Source organism: Camellia sinensis, chromosome 14 (genome assembly GCF_055761805.1).
Source record: "Camellia sinensis isolate YWXY chromosome 14, ASM5576180v1, whole genome shotgun sequence".
Taxonomy (NCBI): Eukaryota; Viridiplantae; Streptophyta; class Magnoliopsida; order Ericales; family Theaceae; genus Camellia; species Camellia sinensis.
Window position 1 is genome coordinate 85683996 of NC_138974.1, and position 22351 is coordinate 85706346.

General features: G+C 38.1%; 1 protein-coding gene across 1 annotated transcript; it reads right to left on the reverse strand.

Moving 5' to 3' along the window:
* Positions 1-15714: 15714 nt before the first annotated feature.
* Positions 15715-19941, reverse strand: LOC145806708 (protein SOSEKI 3-like). Its single transcript, XM_082904341.1, has 6 exons — positions 19332-19941; positions 19153-19222; positions 18953-19068; positions 17320-18202; positions 16103-16405; positions 15715-15991 (listed from the first exon to the last, which is right to left on the reverse strand). Exons 1-6 carry the CDS (start codon positions 19519-19521, stop codon positions 15913-15915), a joined length of 1641 nt encoding a protein of 546 aa, XP_082760467.1. The 5' UTR covers positions 19522-19941; the 3' UTR covers positions 15715-15912.
* Between the last annotated feature and the right edge of the window lie 2410 nt (positions 19942-22351).

Here is a 22351-nt window from a genome sequence, read left to right on the forward strand (position 1 = left end):
GTCGAGGCATTCTTGTTCGAGATACACGAAGGCGTACGCGGAAGCCACCAAGGAGGAAGATCATTGGTCTACAGAGCAATTTCGCAGAGATATTAATGGCCTTACATGCAAGCAGATTCAGAGAAGTATGTCAAAAAGTGCGAGAAATGTCAGAAGTTCGCACACCAAATACATCAGCCAGCCAGAGAGCTTCTACCTTTAACTAGCCCATAGCCCTTCGCAATGTGGGGCTTAGACATAGTAGGATCACTTCCAACGGCACCCGGTAACAGAAAGTTCTTTCTTGCAGCAACAGACTACTTCACAAAGTGGTTGGAGGCAGAAGCACTCGCATTAATAAAGGAGAAAGATGTGAAGAAGTTTGTCTGGCAGAATATCATCACTCGATTCGATATACCCAAGGCTATAATATCTGACAACAGTACTCAGTTAGATGGCAAAATCTTCAGAGGCTTTTGTGAGGAGTACAAGATAAAATTCTACAATTCTACACCGGCATACCCCAAGCAAATGGCCAAGCGGAAGCATCAAACAAAGTCGTCTTGGATGGATTGAAGAAGAGGTTAGAGAAAGAAAAAGGAAAGTGGGCTGAGGAGCTGCCTCATGTTTTATGGGCTTACCGCACCACACCTTGGCGATCAACTGGAGAAACGCCATTCTCCTTAGCCTACGGCATGGAAGCAGTAATCCCACTGGAAATTGACCTCCCCACCATCAGAAACGAAAATTTTGACCTAGAGTTAAATGGAGAAGCCATAGCATTGGAACTCGACCTTGCAGAAGAAAGAAGAAAAAGAACACTGGTTCACATTGCTTCATACCAGCAAGAGTTATCCAGAAAATATAACAAGACAGTATATCCAAGGCAATTCAAGATCGGAGATTGGATGCTGCGCAAAGTAATGGGAAACACCCTGGTACCCAGAGATGGCAAGTTAGGGTCCAATTGGGAAGGACCTTATAAAGTAGTTGGATTAGTAGAAAAATAGGCATACCACTTGGAAGATGAAGACAGCAAAGCCATTCCCAGGCCATGGAACACTGTCAATCTCAAACTATTTTATTTTTAGCTTTTCTTTAAACTTACTTGTAGTTTTTATTTTTTTCAATAAAACAAGTAGTTTCTTTTTCAGCATACATTGTTTTCCTCTGTAAAAATAGTTTTAGGGAACTAGGGGCAATGAAATCAGAGTTGGCCGGAATAACCAACTTTGAGCTCTCTTCAGCTAGGATTAGGATCTAAGTTGAAGAGGTTGGCTGGAAAAACCAGAACTTCTCCTAAGCCGAGGATAAGGATCTAGGCTGCAGGACGTTTGGCAGGAATAACCAAACACTTTGCTCAGAGTTGGCCGGAATAACCAACTTTGAGCTCTCTTCAGCTAAGATAAGGATCTGGGCTGAAGAGGTTGGCTGGAAAAACCAACACATCTCCTAAGCCGAGGATAAAGATCCAAGCTGCAGGACGTTTGGCTGGAAAAACCAAACACTTTGCTCTAAGTTGGCAGGAATAATCGACTTTGAGCTCTCTTCAGTTAAGATTAGGATCTAGGCTGAAGAGGTTGGCTAAAAAAACCAACACCTCTCTTAAGCCAAGATAAGAATCTAGGCTGCAGGACGTTTGACCGGAATAACCAAACACTTCAAGTTGGCTGGAAAAACCAACACTTACCTTTCCTAAGCCGAGATATGGACCTAGGCTGCAGGAAGTTGGCTGGAATAAACCAACACTTAGTACTTTTCAGTCGAGATACGGATCTAGGCTGAAGAGTGGTTGGCTAGAATGACCAACTCTTACTACTCTTCAGCTGAAATAAGGATCTAGGCTGAAGAGTGGTTGGCTGGAATAACCAAACTCTTAGTACTCTTCAGCCGAGATAAGGATCTAGGTTGAAGAGTGGTTGGCTGGAAAAACCAACTCTTAGTGCTCTTCAGCTGAGATAAGGATTTAGGCTGAAGAGTGGTTGACTGGAATGACCAAAGCAGATTACAAGGTTAAGAACCGAGATAAATATCTCGGCCAGAAAATGTTATACTGCATTCAGATTACAATTGGAAAGTAAATACCAGCATGGCATGGCAATTAACCGAACTAACAGTTGAAACAAGAGGAGATTTCATTCAAAATGCAAATCAAAGGTACAAAAGATGGGGCCTTAGCCCGGTTACACATTCCTTACAAAAGAAAAAAGAAAGTACAAGATCAAGCAAAAAGGTCGTGAAGATCCGTATCCAGTTCAACTCAATGCCCGGTTTCAGCAGGTAGCTCGGTCACAGAATCAACCAAGTCTTCCACCGCTGGCTCCACCCGAGCTGGCTGAAGAGCAGGATCATTGGCGACGACCGGGGCATTGTTGGGCTCTGTTGCCTCTTCTTCATCCTTTTCTTCAAGAAATTGTTACAGAATGGCAGTAGCATACTCCACTATGTAGCTTGGTATGAAATGAGGAAGAGGGTTGAAGAAGATCTCAGTCTCTTGGCTATGACCGAGTTGCGCCACAGCCGCCTTCCACTCACACTTGAAGAATATACCTTTGACAGTTTCACATTGTTTGATGTAAGTGGTCTCGCCCTCCTTATAGCCGCGGTCTTCCGCGTCTTCTACCTTTTTCTCCAATTCCATTATCTCGGCATTCTTCTTTCTCTTGAGCTTGGCTAGCTCCCGCAGGTATTTATCTTTCAGCACGGCCGCAGCCTTTTGCTTATCTGCTTCGGCTGAATCGACCAGGCCGGTGAACCGAGCTACTTCGATCTGTAGCTCGGCCATCTTCTGCTGGGATTCTTTTAGCTCGGCCGTTTTAGCATTAGCCTCTGCCATGACCTGCCTTGTGGCCTTTCGAAGTTCCAGTACGCGTTTGTGGGTGATGTGGTTCTTCTGTAAGGCCTGCAAAATGAGAGAAACAATTTTAAGGTGAACCGAGCGAAAATATGTTGAAGTTTGGAGAAAGAAAAGAAGAACTTACCAACACCATTGATTTTGTAGCCGAGCGAATGGCCTTCAGCTCGGTAAGATGATCGTGGTGATCCATTTCAGCTGGAAGGCAGACGCTCTTAGCGAGATTAAAGGCCAGTAACTGGTCTTTTTCCGCGACCACTGAGCCGGAGTCAGTGATAGCGCGGTTCTTGTATGTGACCTTAGGCACCCACTTGGAGGAGCTAGCTCAGTCAGAACGCTCCGGTTGTGGGCTTGGTGGTGTGGATTAGGGAATGATGGTTTCATCTTCGTCGACAAGGCGTAGCTCGGTTGTGGAAGTCTGAGCACGCTTGCTTGGGCAGGATGATGAAAGCTGATGGGATGGTAGGGCTACCACGGTTTCCTGAGTCTGACCGGTTTGTGGTACCTCAGACTGGTTTGTCTCGGTGACGAGGGCTTTTACAGCTCTCTTTTTTGCCATCTCTTGCTCCGCTGTTAATGGAATGAGGTTGATTTGTGGAAGAGAAGGATCAGGCTCAGGTGAGGGCTCCAACAAGAAATCGATCACCCTGGTCTTCCTGCGGCTGCTGTATCGGTAGGTCGGCTCAAAGTTGAGTAGCTCAGCCCAACTCCGATTAGGGTATTTTAGCGCAGCACAGAGGGCGTCAAGGTTGGGGTAACTATACAGCGACTTTAGAAAATTCAAGTCTGCATAAAGGAAAAAGACAACGGTTAGTACGGTTGAAAATAAGCAACGAAGTAAAGAAAAATGTGAAATTAAGCTGAGGAAATTATACGGGCGACTCCTTTGTTCCAGTTTATTCGATCGCTTGGAATCTGGGCCTCATGGTCTTCAAAATTCCCAGAAACCCAGAAAAAATCACCGTCGTTTACATCTTTGTCTGGGGTTTTCTTTATTATCTTTTCACGGCGGCGCCTTATTCTTAAATAGTAAACGCAGCCGTCCTCATTTTGGCCTAGAAAGTACTGGTGAAATAGCTTGGCCAAACCGAGGTTGAGGCCAAGCCAGCGGTTTAGCTAGGCAATGCCATTTATTATTCGGTATGAGTTTGTTGAAAGCTAGGTAGGGCAGAGATTTGTTTGTCTGAGGAATTCACAGAGAAGAGTCTGAACGGGAAAACGGAGATCGGCCTTTACGATGGAAATAACGTTAAAAGGGACGTAGCCCAGTTTTTCCCATGGAATGGTATCTAGTTCGGCTAATGAGAGGTGGACGTCGTCCGGAATTTGGTAATCCTTTCGGAACTCGGCTATGGCCCTTGGAGAGTTCACTAAAAATCGATACTTCCCCATGTGGCCTTAAATTACGTATAGTTTAGCTCGGCGATGAGATGACCTTCGGTATCTCGGTTGAGTGTACAATGGTGTGCCTGGCCAACCTAAGTCAGTCTGCAAAGTGAAGAAGAAAGGTGTTAAGCATAGATCATTAGACCGTGCTAAAAGAAATAGAGGCAAAATAAATGGAGTCCTAGCTCGGCTACGTGAGATACTATCCGTCCTTAGCTCGGTGGGAGCGAAGAACGTTAGCTCGAATCAGTGAAGTGAGAAGTTCGTAGCCCGGCTGAAGCCTATGATGCAACATTCTTAGTTCAGTTTTTATTAAGTGAGAAAGCTGGTTTGGGGCCAAGTGATAACCCGGTCTTTGGTTAAGGTTTTTTAGTTCGGTAGTGCGCACGCCTAATGCAGTTCCTTAGCACAGCTAAATAAAGCAGAAGGTACTTAGACCTATTGAAACTACGAGTATGGTATGAAGTTTTAGTTCGGTTGTTCAGTTTGGCTAGGTTTGCGCCTAATACAAATAACTTCCTAGTTCGGTTGAAGTATTATTTTGGATCAAAAGTATTGTTTCTTAGATTGTTCGTGAATCTGGTGGATCTATTATATGGTTCTTGAGAAAAAGTAGCCATATCCCATGGAAACTACAAAGTGTTTTGAAAGAACATACATACAACACTATGTATTACAAAAACAGTGCGAAATAAACAAAAAGATAAACAGATTAGAGCTACGTACTAGTTCAGAATGAAGGAATCAAGGGTGAACACAGTACTAGCAGAGAACACGAGCTTGTGCAGGCACAGAGTTTGGAGAAATAGAGGCTCAGAGAGAGAGAGAGAGAAGAAGATGAATAGTAGATGAGGTGGGCACAAAATGTAGGGTTTTTGTGTAAAGAAAGTGAAAAAGGTGGGACTGTTTGAATTTCTTGGAGTACGAAGACGGCGTGACAGCTACGCTGGGCCAATGAGAGTTTGCCACATGTCCATGGCAGGGAAAGCGATTGAGTTACAGCGACTGAAGCGACATTTTGTAACCGTACCAATCGGTAGCCCGACAGCATTATAGGTCGGTTGAAAGGCAAGAGTTTTTAGCTCGGCTGGTGACGGGTAATCCCAATCATGCTGCGCAGATGGAATTAAGGGGCAATTGAGAGGGAGTTTTTATATGCACTAGGGCCGAGCTAGGCCAAGACGCAATAATGGGCCGTTCTGTGGGCCGAAGTTAAAAGGACTGAGTAAAAGGGTCTTGTAAGTTAGCTTGGTCAAAAAAGGCCTTATAGTTAGCTCGGTTACCCCGGTCGGAGGTATAGTTAGCTCGGCCACGGTGTTTGGAACTGAGGTATTATGGCTTCTTTGGGAGGACCTGGCTCTGGTTAGCGCGTCAGAACTTGCTGTAGTTAGCTCGGTCTCAATGGACTCAACCGAGGTATCAGTGAACAAGGACCGAGCTATGTGTTGCATGTGAAGGTGCTGGTTTGGGTATGACAGAGGTATTGTTAGTTCGGTTACATTGTCATACTACCGAAGTATAACCATCTCACTTGGTTTAAGCAGTGAGGGGGGTGTTGAAGGATAAGCATTATCTGTCAGGAATGTGATTTCTAGGAGAACTTTACATAGAGGAATAAGAGTCCTACTAGGATTGTGCCACGCGGAACCTATAAAAACTCATAACATCATCTATAGAGAGGTAGCACACAACTTTGATTCCTGAATTCACAGAGCTTTTGTGTCTATTGTCTATTGTGCTGACTTAGGCATCGGAGGGGTTTCTGGCACACACCAGCTGGTTAGCTCACGTTTGTGTTTTCAGGTGGCAAAGCGACGACATTTGGAGGAGCGCAAGCTTGATCAACAGGATCATACGAGAAGGATTATTTCGTGCTTGTACAGGTCTCATACAGGAAGATGAATCCTTTTTGTGTAAATTTTGCAACTACAAATATGGGGTCTATAATGCTTGCAATGGATCTGGTCAGCTTAACTTTATGCAGCTTGTTCAAGAATATTACAACTATACTACTCTAGTCTCTGATATTTGTTGAGAGTGTGGAGGACATGATGCTCTATGGTGGTTCAGATGCTACTATCATACCAATTGGTAATTTTTTTTTCTTCATCTATTAGTTTTGTTTGATTGATCTTACTAACTTGAGGTTATTGACTTTTATATGACAACTGTGGGTGCAAAATTGGGAGGTTTTGTGGCATGCAGAGCACTTTCTCAAAGAAACGACGATCCTTCAAAAGCTTCACACCCATGGGATATTGTAATATTCAATATCCCTTGTAGTTTCTTTCCATCTCTTTCATTCAATCGTTGTCTAGGTTTTAGGAAACAATTTTCAAAAGCTCTTATCTGAAACATGAATCAGTAAAAATGCTGAGAATTATAATTGATGAAGAGATGCATTTATTTCTTCTTCTTCTTCTTCCTTAGATATATATATATATATATATATATATATATATAAGTTAACTTGGAATAGAATGATACCTTAAGCTTGTCAATGGAAATATTAGGATTTAATTTTTTTTTAATTCAAAAGATGTATATTAAGATTTTTTTGTTCTTAAAAGATGTGTATAGAAAATTTTTCTATATAATATTATAGGGGTTGCTGGATGTCTATTATGATAATTTTTATTTATGATATAATTGTTATTAAATTAATATTTTATTAAGTATGTGTCTTGAGCTAATCAGGTGTGTGGAAATAGAATTTTCTTAAAAGTTGTCACATCAAAATTAGAATTATTTATTTTTTCTCTCACAAAAGTCAAAAAATCAAAAAACTCATCCTAAACGAAGCTATTTTAGCCCCTTGTTTTGGAAAGATTGTTAAAAACTGTCTTTTTTACTTTTTTTTTTAGTTTTTTTAAAAATATATGAGAGATGATGTGATCAAAAATAAGTTAAAAGTTAAAAAATGATTTTTAATCATCTTCTAAAAATAATTTAAAATAATTAAAAAATTAAAAAACTAACTCAGAAGCCAAATGAAGCCTATATATGGGAAATTCTTATATGTTTATCATTTTTATGCTATTAATTAACCATTATTTTGTTTGTTAAGTGCTTATTATATGTGGTCTGACTTTTGGCCATAAATTAAGAAGACAAAGAAGTTTGTAAACCGAAGATTGCGCTCGGTCTCCAAGCCTTCCCCTCCTCAGCTTCCCCAGACACAAAGTCAAAGACTTGACTTCAAAGCCCATTCCAGAGGGTGGAAAAAAGGGGCAAGCAGGTTAAAGAAAGAATTTTTTTTTATGAAGATGTGAATATATCTGTGATGAAGTGTAACAGTGATACATGTTATTAAAAAGAGAGCACTAAGTCTATTCTAATAAATTGATAGTATAAGAAATAAAAAATAAATAGTTAAATATCAAATCAATTAGAGTTATCATGTATTTAAAACTATTAAAACACATTATTTTAAAATTCTTAAATAATTTTTTGAAATGTAAATAAAAATTTATAAGAATGCAAGCATCACTTGCACTCTCTGTATACAGTTCCGCTATAGATCACTAGAACATCAACTTTAACAAGAGCTCTAAACAGATGGCAATCTCAAAAAAAAAAAAAAAAAACAAGGTACAGCAACACTGTAATAGTGGATGAAATCCACTGTCACATTATTAATGATAGTACTAATTAATGTTCTCATTTATTTTTCTTTTTTATATTAGGAGTTGTTTGGAATAACGTAAATAAGTATATATTTTATTTTTTTATAAAAAGATATATAAAAAAATAAAAAAATAATATGATAAAAAAAATAAAGAGATAAATTAATTTCAACTTTCCAAACTTACCTTAGTTATATTTTATTACTTCTCCCAGACGTAATGTCCTTCCAGAGCAACTCATTTATTGTCTCTCCGCCTTTCTTCTACTCTGCCTCGATTTCTCTGTATATAGATAGTGCCATTTTAGTAACATGATAAAAAGTTACGTTTTTAGACAAAATATTTAAAAACGTGGCGGTTAAAAATGTCATAACAGTCATTTCATAAGTGCTAAAAATGTAACCGTAAAATTACAAATTAGGACTTATGAAAAAAAATAAAATAAATAAATCTTTTATGTTAGATAAGGATATTTTGATCATTTTAATTTGATTTGACATCATAAATAAATATTAAATTAAAAAGTAAAAAGTTAACTTTTTACTAACTTCCCAAATCACTTTCAAAAAAATTAAAAAACTTGATAAAAAGTCAAAAATCAACGCTTTATCAACTTCCCATAACACACACACACACAGCTCAGTTGGCTGCAACTTTTTTGGCAGTCCACTCCCTAGTTTTACTTTGCTTAAAATTTCAAATTCAAACAACCCCCCTATCTTTACTTCTATATTCACTTTTTCCAGTCCTTAATTACCGAGCAAGGATCCTTGCTCCTTGATTACCACCCATCCGATCCCATCTTTGCCAGAGAAAAGGTTGGATTTAGAGGGCATAAAGACCACTGTTTAATAGTTTTATTATGGTGTAATCTAACAATTTATGTCTGTTAGTGTATATTAGTGTATCATCATTGTGGTTGTTAGTGTAGCATTATGTTAGTGTATCATTATGTAGTGCATTATGTTAGTGTAGCATTATGTTAGTGCATTATGTTAGTGTAGCATTATGTTATTGTTCATAGGCATCCAAGGCATCCTCTATAAATAGATTGCCTTCTTTGTGTAATAGACACATACAATTTATAGAAACAATTGTGCCTCTCTCTCTCTCTCTATTCGCTCATCTCTATCTTCTCTCACTTTCTCCAATTATTATTTCATGGTATCAGAGCACAGTGTTACATTTCTGGCAATTTGCGATTTTGGTGTTTAGTCTCATCCACAGCGGCACTACATCAAACCACTCGGAATTTCCTCACGATTCCAACGGCACCAAGCCCGGCCTCAGAAAACCTTTCACGCGCCCACACGCGCCGCCAGTGTCCACTGCGCGTCACCATTTCCGCTACCACTCTCACACGCGCCCGCACGCGCCATCCGTTGTTTCTCCCTTCCGACACGCGCCTACACGACCCGCGGCTGACGTCAGCCCTGCCTCTCCCGTACGCCGCACCTGCTACTGTGCGCCTCTCGTGCGCCGTTTCACTACTGTGCACCCGCGTGCGCCTAATCCGCTACCGTGCGCCGCGTCTGCGCCTGCCGCTACCGTGCACCGCCGCTTCCTGCTAACGTGTTCCTTCCTGCACTCTGCTAACGTGCGCCGCTGACATATTTGCTGACATCATCTCTGTCCAGCATACATTTCCTGGCTATTTTCAACCTTCCGGACTCCCTGGTACACTCTGTTTTACCTAATTTTGCTCCTACAGGTCTATCATATTACTTTAAACCCTATTCAACTAGTATTATGGATCGTCATGATGCCTCCCATCCTATTTCCGTTATTTTGAATGGTTCAAACTATGTTCTGTGGGCCCAAGCCATGTCCTCCTTCCTAAAAGGGAAGAAGCTTTGGCGAATTGTCACCGGGGATGTGACTAAACCGGTGAAAGACAGTGACACTAATGAAACTACTGTTCCTACTGCTACATTTGAAGACCGACTTGAGGAATGGGACAGTAAGAATTACCAAATCATTACCTGGTTTCGTAATACCTCTGTTACATCCATCAGTCTTCAGTTTGGTCGCTTTCAGCTTGACTCTGTAATTACTCCTGCAAAAGACATCTGGGATTTCTTGAAAGAACGATACCAGACTACTGGTCTTGCCCACCAATATCAACTTCAGAACCAACTTCACCGCATGCGCCAAGAATCCACTCAGTCCATTAATGACTTCCTTTCTCAAATGCACTCTGTTTGGGATCAGCTTGCTCTTTCAGAACCAACTTGGCATACCCCCGAAGATGCTGTTTTATTTACTATCTATCGCAACCAGCAAAGGTTGGTGCATTTTCTTATGGCTCTTACTTCTTCCTTTGAGCCCGTACGTGCCTCTCTGCTTCATCGCCATCCATTGCCCACTCTTGAACAAGCAATTTCTGAGTTGCTATCAGAGGAGACGCGTCTCGGTACTCTTCAAACTCATCATGTGGACTCTGTTCTGGCCACTCCTCCGTACCGGCCATCATTTACCCAGCGGACCACTGCTTGCCTCTATTGTCAGAATCGGGGTCTTCCTTCAACCCATCTTCTGGTCAATTGCCCCGTCAGATCCTGCCGCTACTACAACAAACTTGGTCCTGGTCATCTGCAACAGGATTGTTTTCGCAATCCATCCCGATCATCGTCCAATAGCCACTCCTCTCGCGGTGGCTCTGCCCGGGGAAGCTTTCATCGTTCCGGGAATCAGTCTCATCACACTGCTACTACTGCTTCTAGGAATCAGCCTCATCCCACTGCTGCTGCTGCTTCCGGGAATCAGCCTCCCCACACTGATGCTGTCACCTCTGCGGGGTTCTCTGAGTCGTCTGCTCCGTCTACCCCTCGCTTTTCTCCAACGGATGTAGAGACCATGCTCAAACAACTTCTCTCCCCATCTGGTACACCTCCTCCTACTGCTTTGTCTGTAATCCCAGGTAACTCTTCTTGGTATTTTGACTCTGCATGTTGTAATCATATGACCTCCAGTTCTACTATCTTTTCTTCCTTCTCTTCATCTCCTCATATTCCCTCAATACATACTGCTGATGGTTCCCTCATGTCTGTCCGTCATGTTGGTACTGTTTCCACCTCTTCTTTATCTATCCCTCAAGTTTATCATATCCCTGCTCTTACCTTAAACCTTATTTCCATTGGTCAATTATGTGAACTTGGTCTAACTGTCACATTTTCTGCTACTGATTGTTTGGTACAGGACCCTCAGACGGGGCAGACTATTGGGATCGGCCGTAAGCATGGACGTCTCTATGAACTCATTCACCTTCATGTTCCTGCCTCTCCTCCGATTGCTGCTCCTACATCTACTTCCTCATTATCTCCCTTTCATCTTTGGCATTGTCGTTTAGGGCATATTTCTATTAATCGCTTACGGTCTTTGGTTTCTAGTGGACAGTTGGGTCATGTAATTCCCGATAATTTCGATTGTATCCCCTGTCAACTTGCCAAACAACCTGCTTTATCATTTAATAAAAGTACTTCAGTTTCCCTTGCACCTTTTGATCTTATCCATTCCGATATTTGGGGGCCCTCCCCTACTACTACTATGGGGGGATCCCGCTATTTTGTTGTCTTTATTGATGATTTTTCCCGGTTTACTTGGCTTTTTCTCATGAAAACTAGGTCTGAACTTAAACACATTTATTATAGATTTGCCCAAATGGTCCACACCCAATTTTCCAAAACCATCAAAATTTTTCGCTCTGACAATGCTATGGAATATCGGGATTCTGATTTCCTTTCCTTTCTTCAGCATCATGGTACACTGCCTCATCGTTCTTGTGCTGGCACGTCCCAGCAAAATGGCCGTGCTGAACGGAAACATAGGCATATTCTTGACACTACTCGCGCCCTTCTTCTCTCTTCTTCCTGCCCTGAAAACTTTTAGGGGGAAGCTGCCCTCACTGCTGTTTACACTATCAACTGCGCTCCTTCTCCTGTCATCCATAATCAAACTCCCTTTGAACGTCTGCATGGCACTCCCCCTCCTTACGCTAATCTCCGGTTTTTTGGCTCTGCCTGCTTTGTTCTACTTCAATCCCATGAACACACCAAGCTTGAACCTCGTTCTCGTCTTTGTTGCTTTCTTGGGTATGGAATTGAACATAAAGGCTTTCGCTGTTGGGATCCTCTCTCTAAACGTCTTCGTATCTCCCGCCATGTCGTTTTCTGGGAGCACCAAATGTTTTCCTCGCTATCCTCTTTTCACTTACCCGCACTCTCCACTACTATCCTGTTTACTAATCCTTCTGTCGATCTTTTCTCTGCTGATTTTGATACAGGTTCCTCCTCCATCGAGACGCCCTTGCTCACTCCTGATCCTGTCCAGCCTGCTCTCCCTGAAGGTCTACCTCTTATTGCCACACCTCCTTCTCCACCGGTTCTTTCTCCCACCGATCCTCCTACGGGTCGACCACACCGGGTCACTCAACCTCCTATCCATCTTCGTGATTATATTGTTGGATCTGCTGCCTTCTCTACTTATGAACCTACCTCCTATCGTGAGGCTTGTACTAATCCTCTTTGGCAGCAAGCTATGACCGATGAACTACAGGCCTTGGACAAAGCTCATACTTGGGATCTTGTTGATCTTCCTCCTGGCAAGACTGCCATTGGCTGCAAATGGGTTTACAAAATCAAAACACATTCTGATGGCTCTATTGAACGCTACAAAGCTCGTCTTGTTGCCAAGGGTTTCAACCAGGAATATGGTATTGATTATGAGGAGACATTCTCTCCTGTTGCTCGGCTAACCTCTGTTCGCAGTTTACTTGCTGTTGCTGCTGCTCGCCACTGGGGGCTCTTTCAGATGGATGTCAAAAATGCTTTCCTCAATGGTCATCTTATTGAGGAGGTCTACATGCAACCTCCACCTGGGTCCACTTTTCCCCCTCATCAGGTTTGCAAACTACAGCGTGCTCTCTATGGCCTCAAGCAAGCACCTCGTGCTTGGTTTGCTACGTTCAGTTCTACCATTCATGATTTTGGGTTCACCTCTAGCTCCTATGACTCTGCTCTTTTTATCCGGACTACTTCTCATGGTACCACTCTTCTTCTTCTGTATGTGGATGATATGATTATCACTGGTAATGATGAAGCTGGTATTCTCCACCTCAAACAGTTTCTCCACCGCCAGTTTGAGATGAAGGACCTTGGTACTCTTAACTACTTCTTAGGCCTTGAAGTCTCTCATGATTCTACTGGTTCCTATTTGTCCCAGGCCAAATATGCATCCGATCTTCTGGCTCGTGCTGGTCTGACTGATTGCAAAACTACCTCTACTCCAATTGATCCTCAGATTCGTCTCACTCCTCTCGATGGGACTCTTCTCTCTGATGCTACTCTTTATCGCCAACTCGTCGGCAACCTTGTCTATCTCACAGTAACTCGTCCTGACATTGCCTATGCTGTTCACATTGTCAGTCAGTACATGTCGGCTCCTCGCACTCCCCACTATACTGCTCTACTCCGCATCCTTCGCTACCTCAAAGGCACTCTGTTCCATGGTCTTCACTTCTCTGCTTCCTCCTCTCTTGAACTGCGTGCCTTTTCCGATGCTGATTGGGCTGGGGATCCTACGGATCGACGCTCCACCACGGGATTCTGCTTCTTCTTAGGGGACTCTCTTCTTGCTTGGCGTAGCAAAAAACAATCCCTCACTGCCCGCTCTAGCACCGAAGCTGAATACCGAGCTCTTGCTGATACTACTCAGGAACTTCTCTGGCTTCGCTGGCTCCTTGCTGATATGGGTGTTTCTTCTTCTGATCCTACCCCTCTCTATTGTGACAATCAGAGTGCCATTCAGATTGCTCACAATGATGTTTTTCATGATCGCACCAAACATATTGAGATTGATTGTCATTTCATTCGCCAGCATGTTACCTGTGGTACTGTTCGTCTTCTCCCTATCGCTTCCGTCGATCAACCCGCTGATATCTTCACTAAGGCTCATCCTCCTGGCCGCTTCAATGATCTTGTTTCCAAACTCAACTTGGTTGATGCTTCCCCTCCTTGAGTTTGCGGGGGGATGTTAGTGTATATTAGTGTATCATCATTGTGGTTGTTAGTGTAGCATTATGTTAGTGTATCATTATGTAGTGCATTATGTTAGTGTAGCATTATGTTAGTGCATTATGTTAGTGTAGCATTATGTTATTGTTCATAGGCATCCAAGGCATCCTCTATAAATAGATTGCCTTCTTTGTGTAATAGACACATACAATTTATAGAAACAATTGTGCCTCTCTCTCTCTCTATTCGCTCATCTCTATCTTCTCTCACTTTCTCCAATTATTATTTCAATGTCTAAAAAAAAGCAACACTAGGTTATTTTAAATTGTTTGAATTTAGAAAAACTGAACTCTCGTATAACAGACTTCTACTTCTATACATGTAGGACAATATCCAAATTCATGGGGGAAAAAATAAAGGATAAATTACACTGATGCCCTCTGAAATTTATATTTATTATTGTTTCTTCTCTTATATTTAAAAAATTACACTGATTTTCCTTATCAATGTAATTATTTGACGGTGTTAACTTTTAAGTTAAAATGATATATTTACCCTTAACCTTTACATATATTTTAAAGGGTAAATTACATTGATCCCCCCTGAGGTTTCAATTTAATATAGATCCCTCATTTTAAAAAAAAAAACTAATTTAATAAAAATAAATATAAAAAAATATATTTAATTTATAAAAAATTATTTTTAACCACTCAAAAGATAAAAAATATATAAAAATGATAATTGTTTTTTTTTTTTTATTTCTTAACCAAATTAATTTTTAATTTTTAAAAAAAATTTAAAAATCAAACCATACATAGCCTAAAAATCTTTTAATAAGTCATTTCTTACGTTGGTAACCTATTTAATTATTTGTTAATTTTATGACATTTTTACCATCTGAAACCTGTTTGGTAAATATTTCATTTTTAATCTGTAATAAAATTTTAAACCTTAAGAAGAAAATGTAATTTTCAAAAGGGAAAAGAAAAACTGTAATAAATATAAATTTTAGAAAATGTCAATGTAATTTATTTAAAAATAAAATAATAATTTGAATTGCCCGACAAAAATTAATCAAAGTTGTAATGAGAAAAGTAATTGATTCGCACTGCATGGCATTAATTATTATACTGTTTTAACCTTTTTGCCTTCAAAATTGGACCTTTTTCTTCTCAAGTCAGCGACAGAAGTTCCTAGCCTCCTCCTCCTCCTCTACTTTTCAGCGGGGCACGACACAGGAATCCCATGTCGTCTGAGAGGATTTATGATATGGTGCTGCATCAGTATTGGTTTCGGTGCACCACATCCACATACACTCATCAAATCTTATTAGTTGTTAGTTTCAAATAAAGAGAGCATTTGTTATAATTGAATGCCAAAAGAGGAGAAATGTAAAAATTTCTTAAAAAAAGTGTGAATTTTGTTAATCTACTTATCATTCAAATTAGTTTCCCTCGCCACCACAATGTAATTATACTTAACTGATCTCATTTTATCACATATGAAATCTAATTAATATTGGAAGAGTATGTCTATTTAAGCCTAAAAATTAGACTCACTTTTTTAATTCAATGATGTGTCAAAAAAATAATTGATTCATAATTAAACCAATCACCTTTTTAACACATCACTGAATTTAAAAAGTAAATCTAAAAAATAGACTTATATATCATTTTTTTTTATTGAAAACAACTAATATATTTCCACAATGTGACTTTTCCACATAAAAATACTTGTTACAGAAACAGTCTGTATTCACCTTTTTGTGGATGCTATAATCATGTGAAAGGATTGCTTTTGGTTATGAAATTGTTCTGTGCAAGTAAAAACACCTAAGAAAAAAAATGAATAAAATAAATAAAAGAACAATCTCATCCAAGAAAGCTGTATTAAAAGCTACTCAAAAAAGGGATTTGCTCTTCTTCTCCCACTCATTTCAAATTTACAAAATCATTCACTCACCATTTCTTTGGAATTTAAAAGTTTCAAACAGTTACATAATGAACACATGCCTTCCTACATAGAAACAGCACATCCTTTTTTCAACCTCCAAAAATCAAAATGTTGTCAAAGAGTTGCCATTAGTGTCACAAGGTGCTGTGGATCGGATTATAACCCGAGCTCCTGAAGCAAGCCTGTTGAGGAGGGAATCAAACAAAAATCTCAACCAACTTGAACAGGAAAAGTAACAGGCACATTGTTAGTTCAGTGTCTACTGTGAAATGGGGAGAAATATTGAGACTTAACTTTCTTCGATTTTGATCACCTTTCCCTTCTCTTCTCTGAAGGAATCTAGTTTTTTCAATTGTTTCTTCCCCAACAATGGCTCTGTGATTCTTCTGCTGCTCCCACCGGATATGCTAGGAGCTATGGATCGTGAGCTGTCAACTCCATCAGAAGAGATCCTTGGTCCCTCGGAAACAGGGGATTTCATTGATTCACTTCTTAGCTGCTTGCTCAGGGAAGCCTTTATTACCCGCGGGATGCACTTTGCACGCGCTGATGTTGTTTCCTCTTTGTCTGCAGCTGAATCCAATTGGTTACAACTCCTGCATTACCGAATAATTTTCAACTTTTAGTATGAGTGGCTGAAAATTATTAGACACTATCAGAGTACACCATGTAAGGAACAGCAAACTCAAGCAGATCTATGAGAATTGTTGGGCCAAAACTCTACTCTCCAAGAAAGAAAATACAGAGAATTTCCTCCCTCCTCCAATATATATATATGTTGTGTGAAGTTACATAATTCTAAAAATGCACTAGTTTTTTACTGGATCCAATCATTCATCTGTATAATATTCCACTATGTAGTACATGTAAGTATTTTCCTCATTTTTCATCAAGTATTGCCACTTAAGACTCTAAATGGAAGGTTAATGCTGAAATTTAAAAATTTACTAGCGGTCAATTTAGGCAGCCATGGGCATAAAGTCCATGTATTTCCATAAATGAAGCCTTAAGTTGATTTTGTTGCATATATAAGGCTTAAGGATTTCCTTCCAAAGAGTCATCCGCCATAATTAATATATAGAGCTCCGCTCTTGATGAGGGTCATCTCAGGTTCCTTAAGGAGATATTATTCAAAATTCTAAAACAAATTATGGGTATGGCCCCATATAATAAGAAATACAATTTTTTGATGAGGATTCATGTGAATAACTAATTCATTGTAAAGGATGAATAAGATCCTCTGGTATTCTTCTAACCAATGAAGCATTTTCCCATTTAGCATTCACATGCCACCTAACCAAATCAACAAATTTTAATACATTCAAGCTAAAGGCAGAACATGTAATTAAAGGCTTAACAATGCAACAGAAAGACTGCAACAAGATAACATAAGAGAGCATTTAGCTCCCTCATCGTGAGTATATTACTATAACTATTTCTTCACTGATGCAAAATGCAAAGACAACGGACAATGCTAGTCTTGTTAGATAAGTTTGGAAAGCAGATTAACCTGTCAGCATTGTACGAAGATGATCGTTTCAGAGCAGTAAACCCATCTCCTTCCTTGAGCATGTTTGTCTCAACCAAGCTCCCACTGAAGTATTCCTTATCTTCCAACCTCAGACCCATGAGCCTTGGGTTCTCTGTTAAGCAATTGAACTCTCCCAAGATCAGCGATGTTGAGAACAATGGGGATGGAAATTTTGAATGTGAAAACCCTGGCCTGTAGTTAGGGATGAGGCCAAAGCTGTGATCTTTCACGGAAATTGAACCACAGGAGATCAGTTGCATCAACATGTTTGAAGCCTTGAGCTTTGAACTAGATGGCATTGGATATTCCTCCTCTTCAGTTATCCTAAAGCTGTTGATCTTACTAGCATCAGCTCTGATCAGATTTTCTAAGGTCTCAGTCTTCTCACCGGACGAAGAAGCACTGGATGAAGATGCTGGTGGGGAAATTGAATCCCTTGGAAAATTGGAAGTCTCTTTCACACAAGGAACATGGTTTTGACAAGACTCATTTCTCTCAGGTTCTGATGACCCATCATCCGTTGAAACACCCCTCGTGCAAGTCTCTCGAGCTTTGTTAGTCCTGCTTGCATTATCCTCTGTCTGAGTAGAAGCATCAGCCAAACCATCACACTTGTAAACCTTGTACTCTGTCAAGCTTAGAGCACCATTCCAAGGGGAGCTTTTCCCATCCCTGGATTCTGGGGATACACCAGATGATCCAGAACGCTGAACTGGAGGAGAAAGATCATCATCTTGGGAATGCTTTGTCTCTCTCCCATTCATGCTTGAAGAAGATGAAGAATCATCATGACTCCTTGAAGATGCTGGTTTGGGTAATTGTTTTGGATTCTGCAATTTTACATTTCCAGCAGGACTAAAACCTGAAACCAAAAAAAAAAAATAAAAAATTCAAGGATATAGCTTCTTTTGTAATGAACTTCCTTATGCTTAGGAAAATAATAGAAACAGAAATTTAAATCCCAACAGCACATTTGCCATCGCTTTTTTATTTTTTTAATTTTATCACATACTTTTGAACATCCCAATAACTAGGAAAATATAAATTGTAATTTTTTGCCTCTTTCAAAAGAGCATAAATGTAGATTCATATGTAAGTGTTTTTTTCTAATTTAAAAAAAAAAAATACTCCGAATTTTTAAACAGTTTTTGAAGGTGTCTACTAGACAGGCCGAAAAGTCTCTAGCAGTTTATGTTGGCGTGTGGCAGAGAAATCTCCAAATATTAAGTTTCAGGCAGGCAAACAATTGCTCCGCCTTTCTTTCTTTCACAAATGGAAAATGTTTCCCAATATCAATATGATACCAAACAAGCCCTAATGTTGTAAAAGGTCAGCTCAGCCAAGCAAATTGGTACAACATGTTTAATGGAATGAAGAGCTTTGTTTTTACGTTTTTTTTGGGGGGGGGGGGGGGGGGGGGGGCAAGGGAGTTCTTTATTTTATTGGTTTATGAAAATAAAAATCCTATGATTCACATTTTTATGTTATTTTCCCCTACATTTCCTCAGCAATTAAAAAGCTCTTTAATGCTCAGCAATTAAAAAGCTCTTTAATGTTACAAATTATATGTGAATGTGTAAGCTCATAAACATGGAACAAGTAACTTGCTCACCTGAATTACATTCTTGGAAGAGTTCAGAACCCTTGAGAACATATTCACTTCCATGAGCAGGAAAAATTAAGTCATCTTCAGAGAGATCATGCCACACAAACCCATTCTTGTAGCTTCTGCAACCAAACAAAACCAAATACTGATGTGCTTTTTTTTAATAAAAAACTAACAAACTATGGATTTAATTCTATTGGTTTAACCTTTTGCAAGACCATGAATACATAGAAGCCATGCCTTTGCCTCTCAGAACATTAAGCCTGTCAATCACATCTACAACACCACACAAATTTTCAATACCTGAAAATCAGTCTCAGATTAAAGTACATAAATATACAAATGTGAGTGTGAGTGTGAGTGTGTGTGTGTGTGTGTGTTGTACCTTTCAAGTAGAGGCCATCTGGGGAAGAAAGAGGGACTTCGATGAAATGTGGATGTTCGAGCTGTCGATTTCTGCAGAGATAGTAAACTACAGGGACTTTCCGAATTTGCTGATACTTGGGAGACCTCTCAGTCCAAACTTTTGCCCTCTCCGGACTCACTTGCCGGAACTTCTTCACACGCCCCTCCATTTTCGAATAAAAACCCTAACGCAGTAATCTAAACTCGAGTCGCCTCAATATCCCACAAAAACCCTAACGAATGTGATTAAACTCCTCGCACTCGACCACATGAACAAATTCGAAGCCCCGGACAGAATGTCTTCAAAATCAAAGTATATTAGATCTGAGAGAAAGCTCGAAGAGATTCGAGTCTTGAAAAGGTTAGTCCTAGCAAAGATGAACAGTGAGAATTACATAGAACATGTGAGAGTTTGCAAAGATGAGTGATACAAGCAGTAAAGTGATGGGTCAATGAAAGAAGGAGTAAGGAGCAAGAAATTGTTACAACCGCAAGTGGCAAAAGGACGCCATTGTTGACATGGAAATGCAGTATTGTAGAGAGAGAGAGAGAGGGAGAGAGTGTGAAGGAATAAGGTCAAAGAGTAAGGCCAAGTTTGTTAAGACTAAAAAAGTGTACTTTTTGTCTTTTTGGACTAAAAAATTGAGGTTGAAAATATGGATGTTTGGGTTAACTTTTTGATTTTTTATTGAAAAATGTGTAATAAAAAATTGTAAAAATTGATTTGTAGGGAAAAATTTGAATTGAGAGTTGTGCAGCCGTAATTGTTGACTTTTGGTGAATAGTGTTAACTTTTTAACTTTTTGAGTAACTTTTTGACTTTTTTTTAAAGTCTCCAAACTTGGCCTAAATGGTCGCCCGCCTTTAATACAGATGAGAGAGAAAGGCCTCGTAAAATTATTCGAAAGAATAATATTATATGTATTAATTCGTGTGGATTAATTGTGTGGATTAATTGTTAATGTGATATAATTTAAATTTTTTTAATATTTATAATAGAATTAATAAGTAAGATTAATAATAATATTATAATTAATATTGATTTATTAATTAATATATTAATTGATATATGTAACATCATCATTCTTTAAATTAGGCTAAAATTAAAAATATAATTAGTACTAATTTTTGGATAAATTACATTACCATCCCCTCAAACCAGCATAAAACCTTTGCAGAGAGTCAAAATTTTATTTATATGAGAAGTGAGTTTTTTTTAGGCTTTTTTAGTTGTAAAATTTGATTGGGGAAAAAAAAATTTGTGTTTAGAAAGATAGTTAGATTTTTTTGTGGTTGAATGTGATGTTTGTAAGAGAAAAATTAAAATGATTATGGGGTTTGATATAATATTTTGTTTAGATTCATTTATTTTTTATTTTGTAAAATATTTGTCTTGTAGTGAAAAAAAAAAAAAAACGTAAAAACTAAGTTGCCAAACACCGCCATATGTATCGCACAATCTTTAATTTATATTTCTCTTTATTTTTAATATTTTATTTAAAATATTTAAATTTGAAAGGGAAAAAGATATGTGATTTTAATTGTAGTGTGAATCTAATAGGGTAGAATTAGTAGATTTTGATTATGATAAAGATTTAGCCTTCGTTTGGTAATGACTTTTTCAGTTGATTTTTTGGTTTTTTTTACTTTTTTAGCCTGGGATTTTTTTATTCGTTTGGTATTCTTGATTGACTTTTTTGACTTTTTAGCTTTGGAATAGTGGATTTTTTTTGTCTTTTTGTGATTTTTTTGACCTTTTTTTTAATCTTTTTGTGATTATTTAGCCCAAAATGATAACCAAATACCACCTTAATGTGATAATTTTTAGTAAAATATAAATCAAAATTGGGTCTTATCTTATTGGATGTTCTAAATTTTGAACCTTTATGTAATAAGAATTTTTTTTTTTTAGTGAATATTGGGCGACAAGGTAAATAGTCTAATGATTATGAATTTTTTTTATATTAGATTTATTACATTTTTTATAATCAAATAGTTATGATTGAAATATAGACAAATATTTGATCCAATTGATCATGATCACATATGCCAATTAATTTATCTAATACTTAAGTGTTTTCACCATCTAAAAAAAATTAGGTGTTTTTATTTATTTATTTATTTTTGTAGTAGAATAAGATAAGTATTTTTAATGTTCAATTTTATTTTTTTTTAAGTTTAATAAATAGTTATGATTAAGTTACAGTCAAAATGTTTAACTCAATTGGATTATGCCCCATGTAATAAATGTTTTTAATTTTAATTTTTAAAATTTAGCTAATAGATATTGAATTGTAGTAATGTCTAATCCCATTAAATTGTGTTGTTTATATCAATAAGATAGTTGTTTTTAATTTTTTAATTTAGCAAACATGATTAAAAGATGATTCAATAGAAACCAAATTGATATTATTAGTTCATCAGTTTTTTTTCCACAAGGAGTCTTAAGTTTTTTTTTCCAAAAGGAAATAAGATTAAGAAGAAATTTTTCCAAAAATAAATAAGATTAAGAAGAAATGTCTTAATATAAAACTAATCATTTAATAGAAAGAGCCATAATATCTCATACTTAAGTTAAATAATATGAATAATATCTAATAACTGACTTTTGCCGATCCAAATATATATATATATATATAAATGAATAAATATTCATTTATATATATATATATATAAATATATAGAAAAAAAAAATTAATAACAAAGTGAGAATAAAAACAATACAAGAAAAAAAATGAAAGAATAGAAAAAAAATATATATCAATTTAATAATTGCAATCAACCATTGAAATGAATTTTTAAGATATCATATGTAACTAATAATTAGATCAATAGAAGAGACTAAAAATGTATAGTAATAGTTATACCAAATATTATAGGACAAATAATATATTTGAAAAACATGCATGAATTATAGTGAGTTAAAATGAAGTGATTGATAATTGTAATATGCATGAATTATTCAATAAAATTTCTTTTCAGGTACTATCACAAATTACA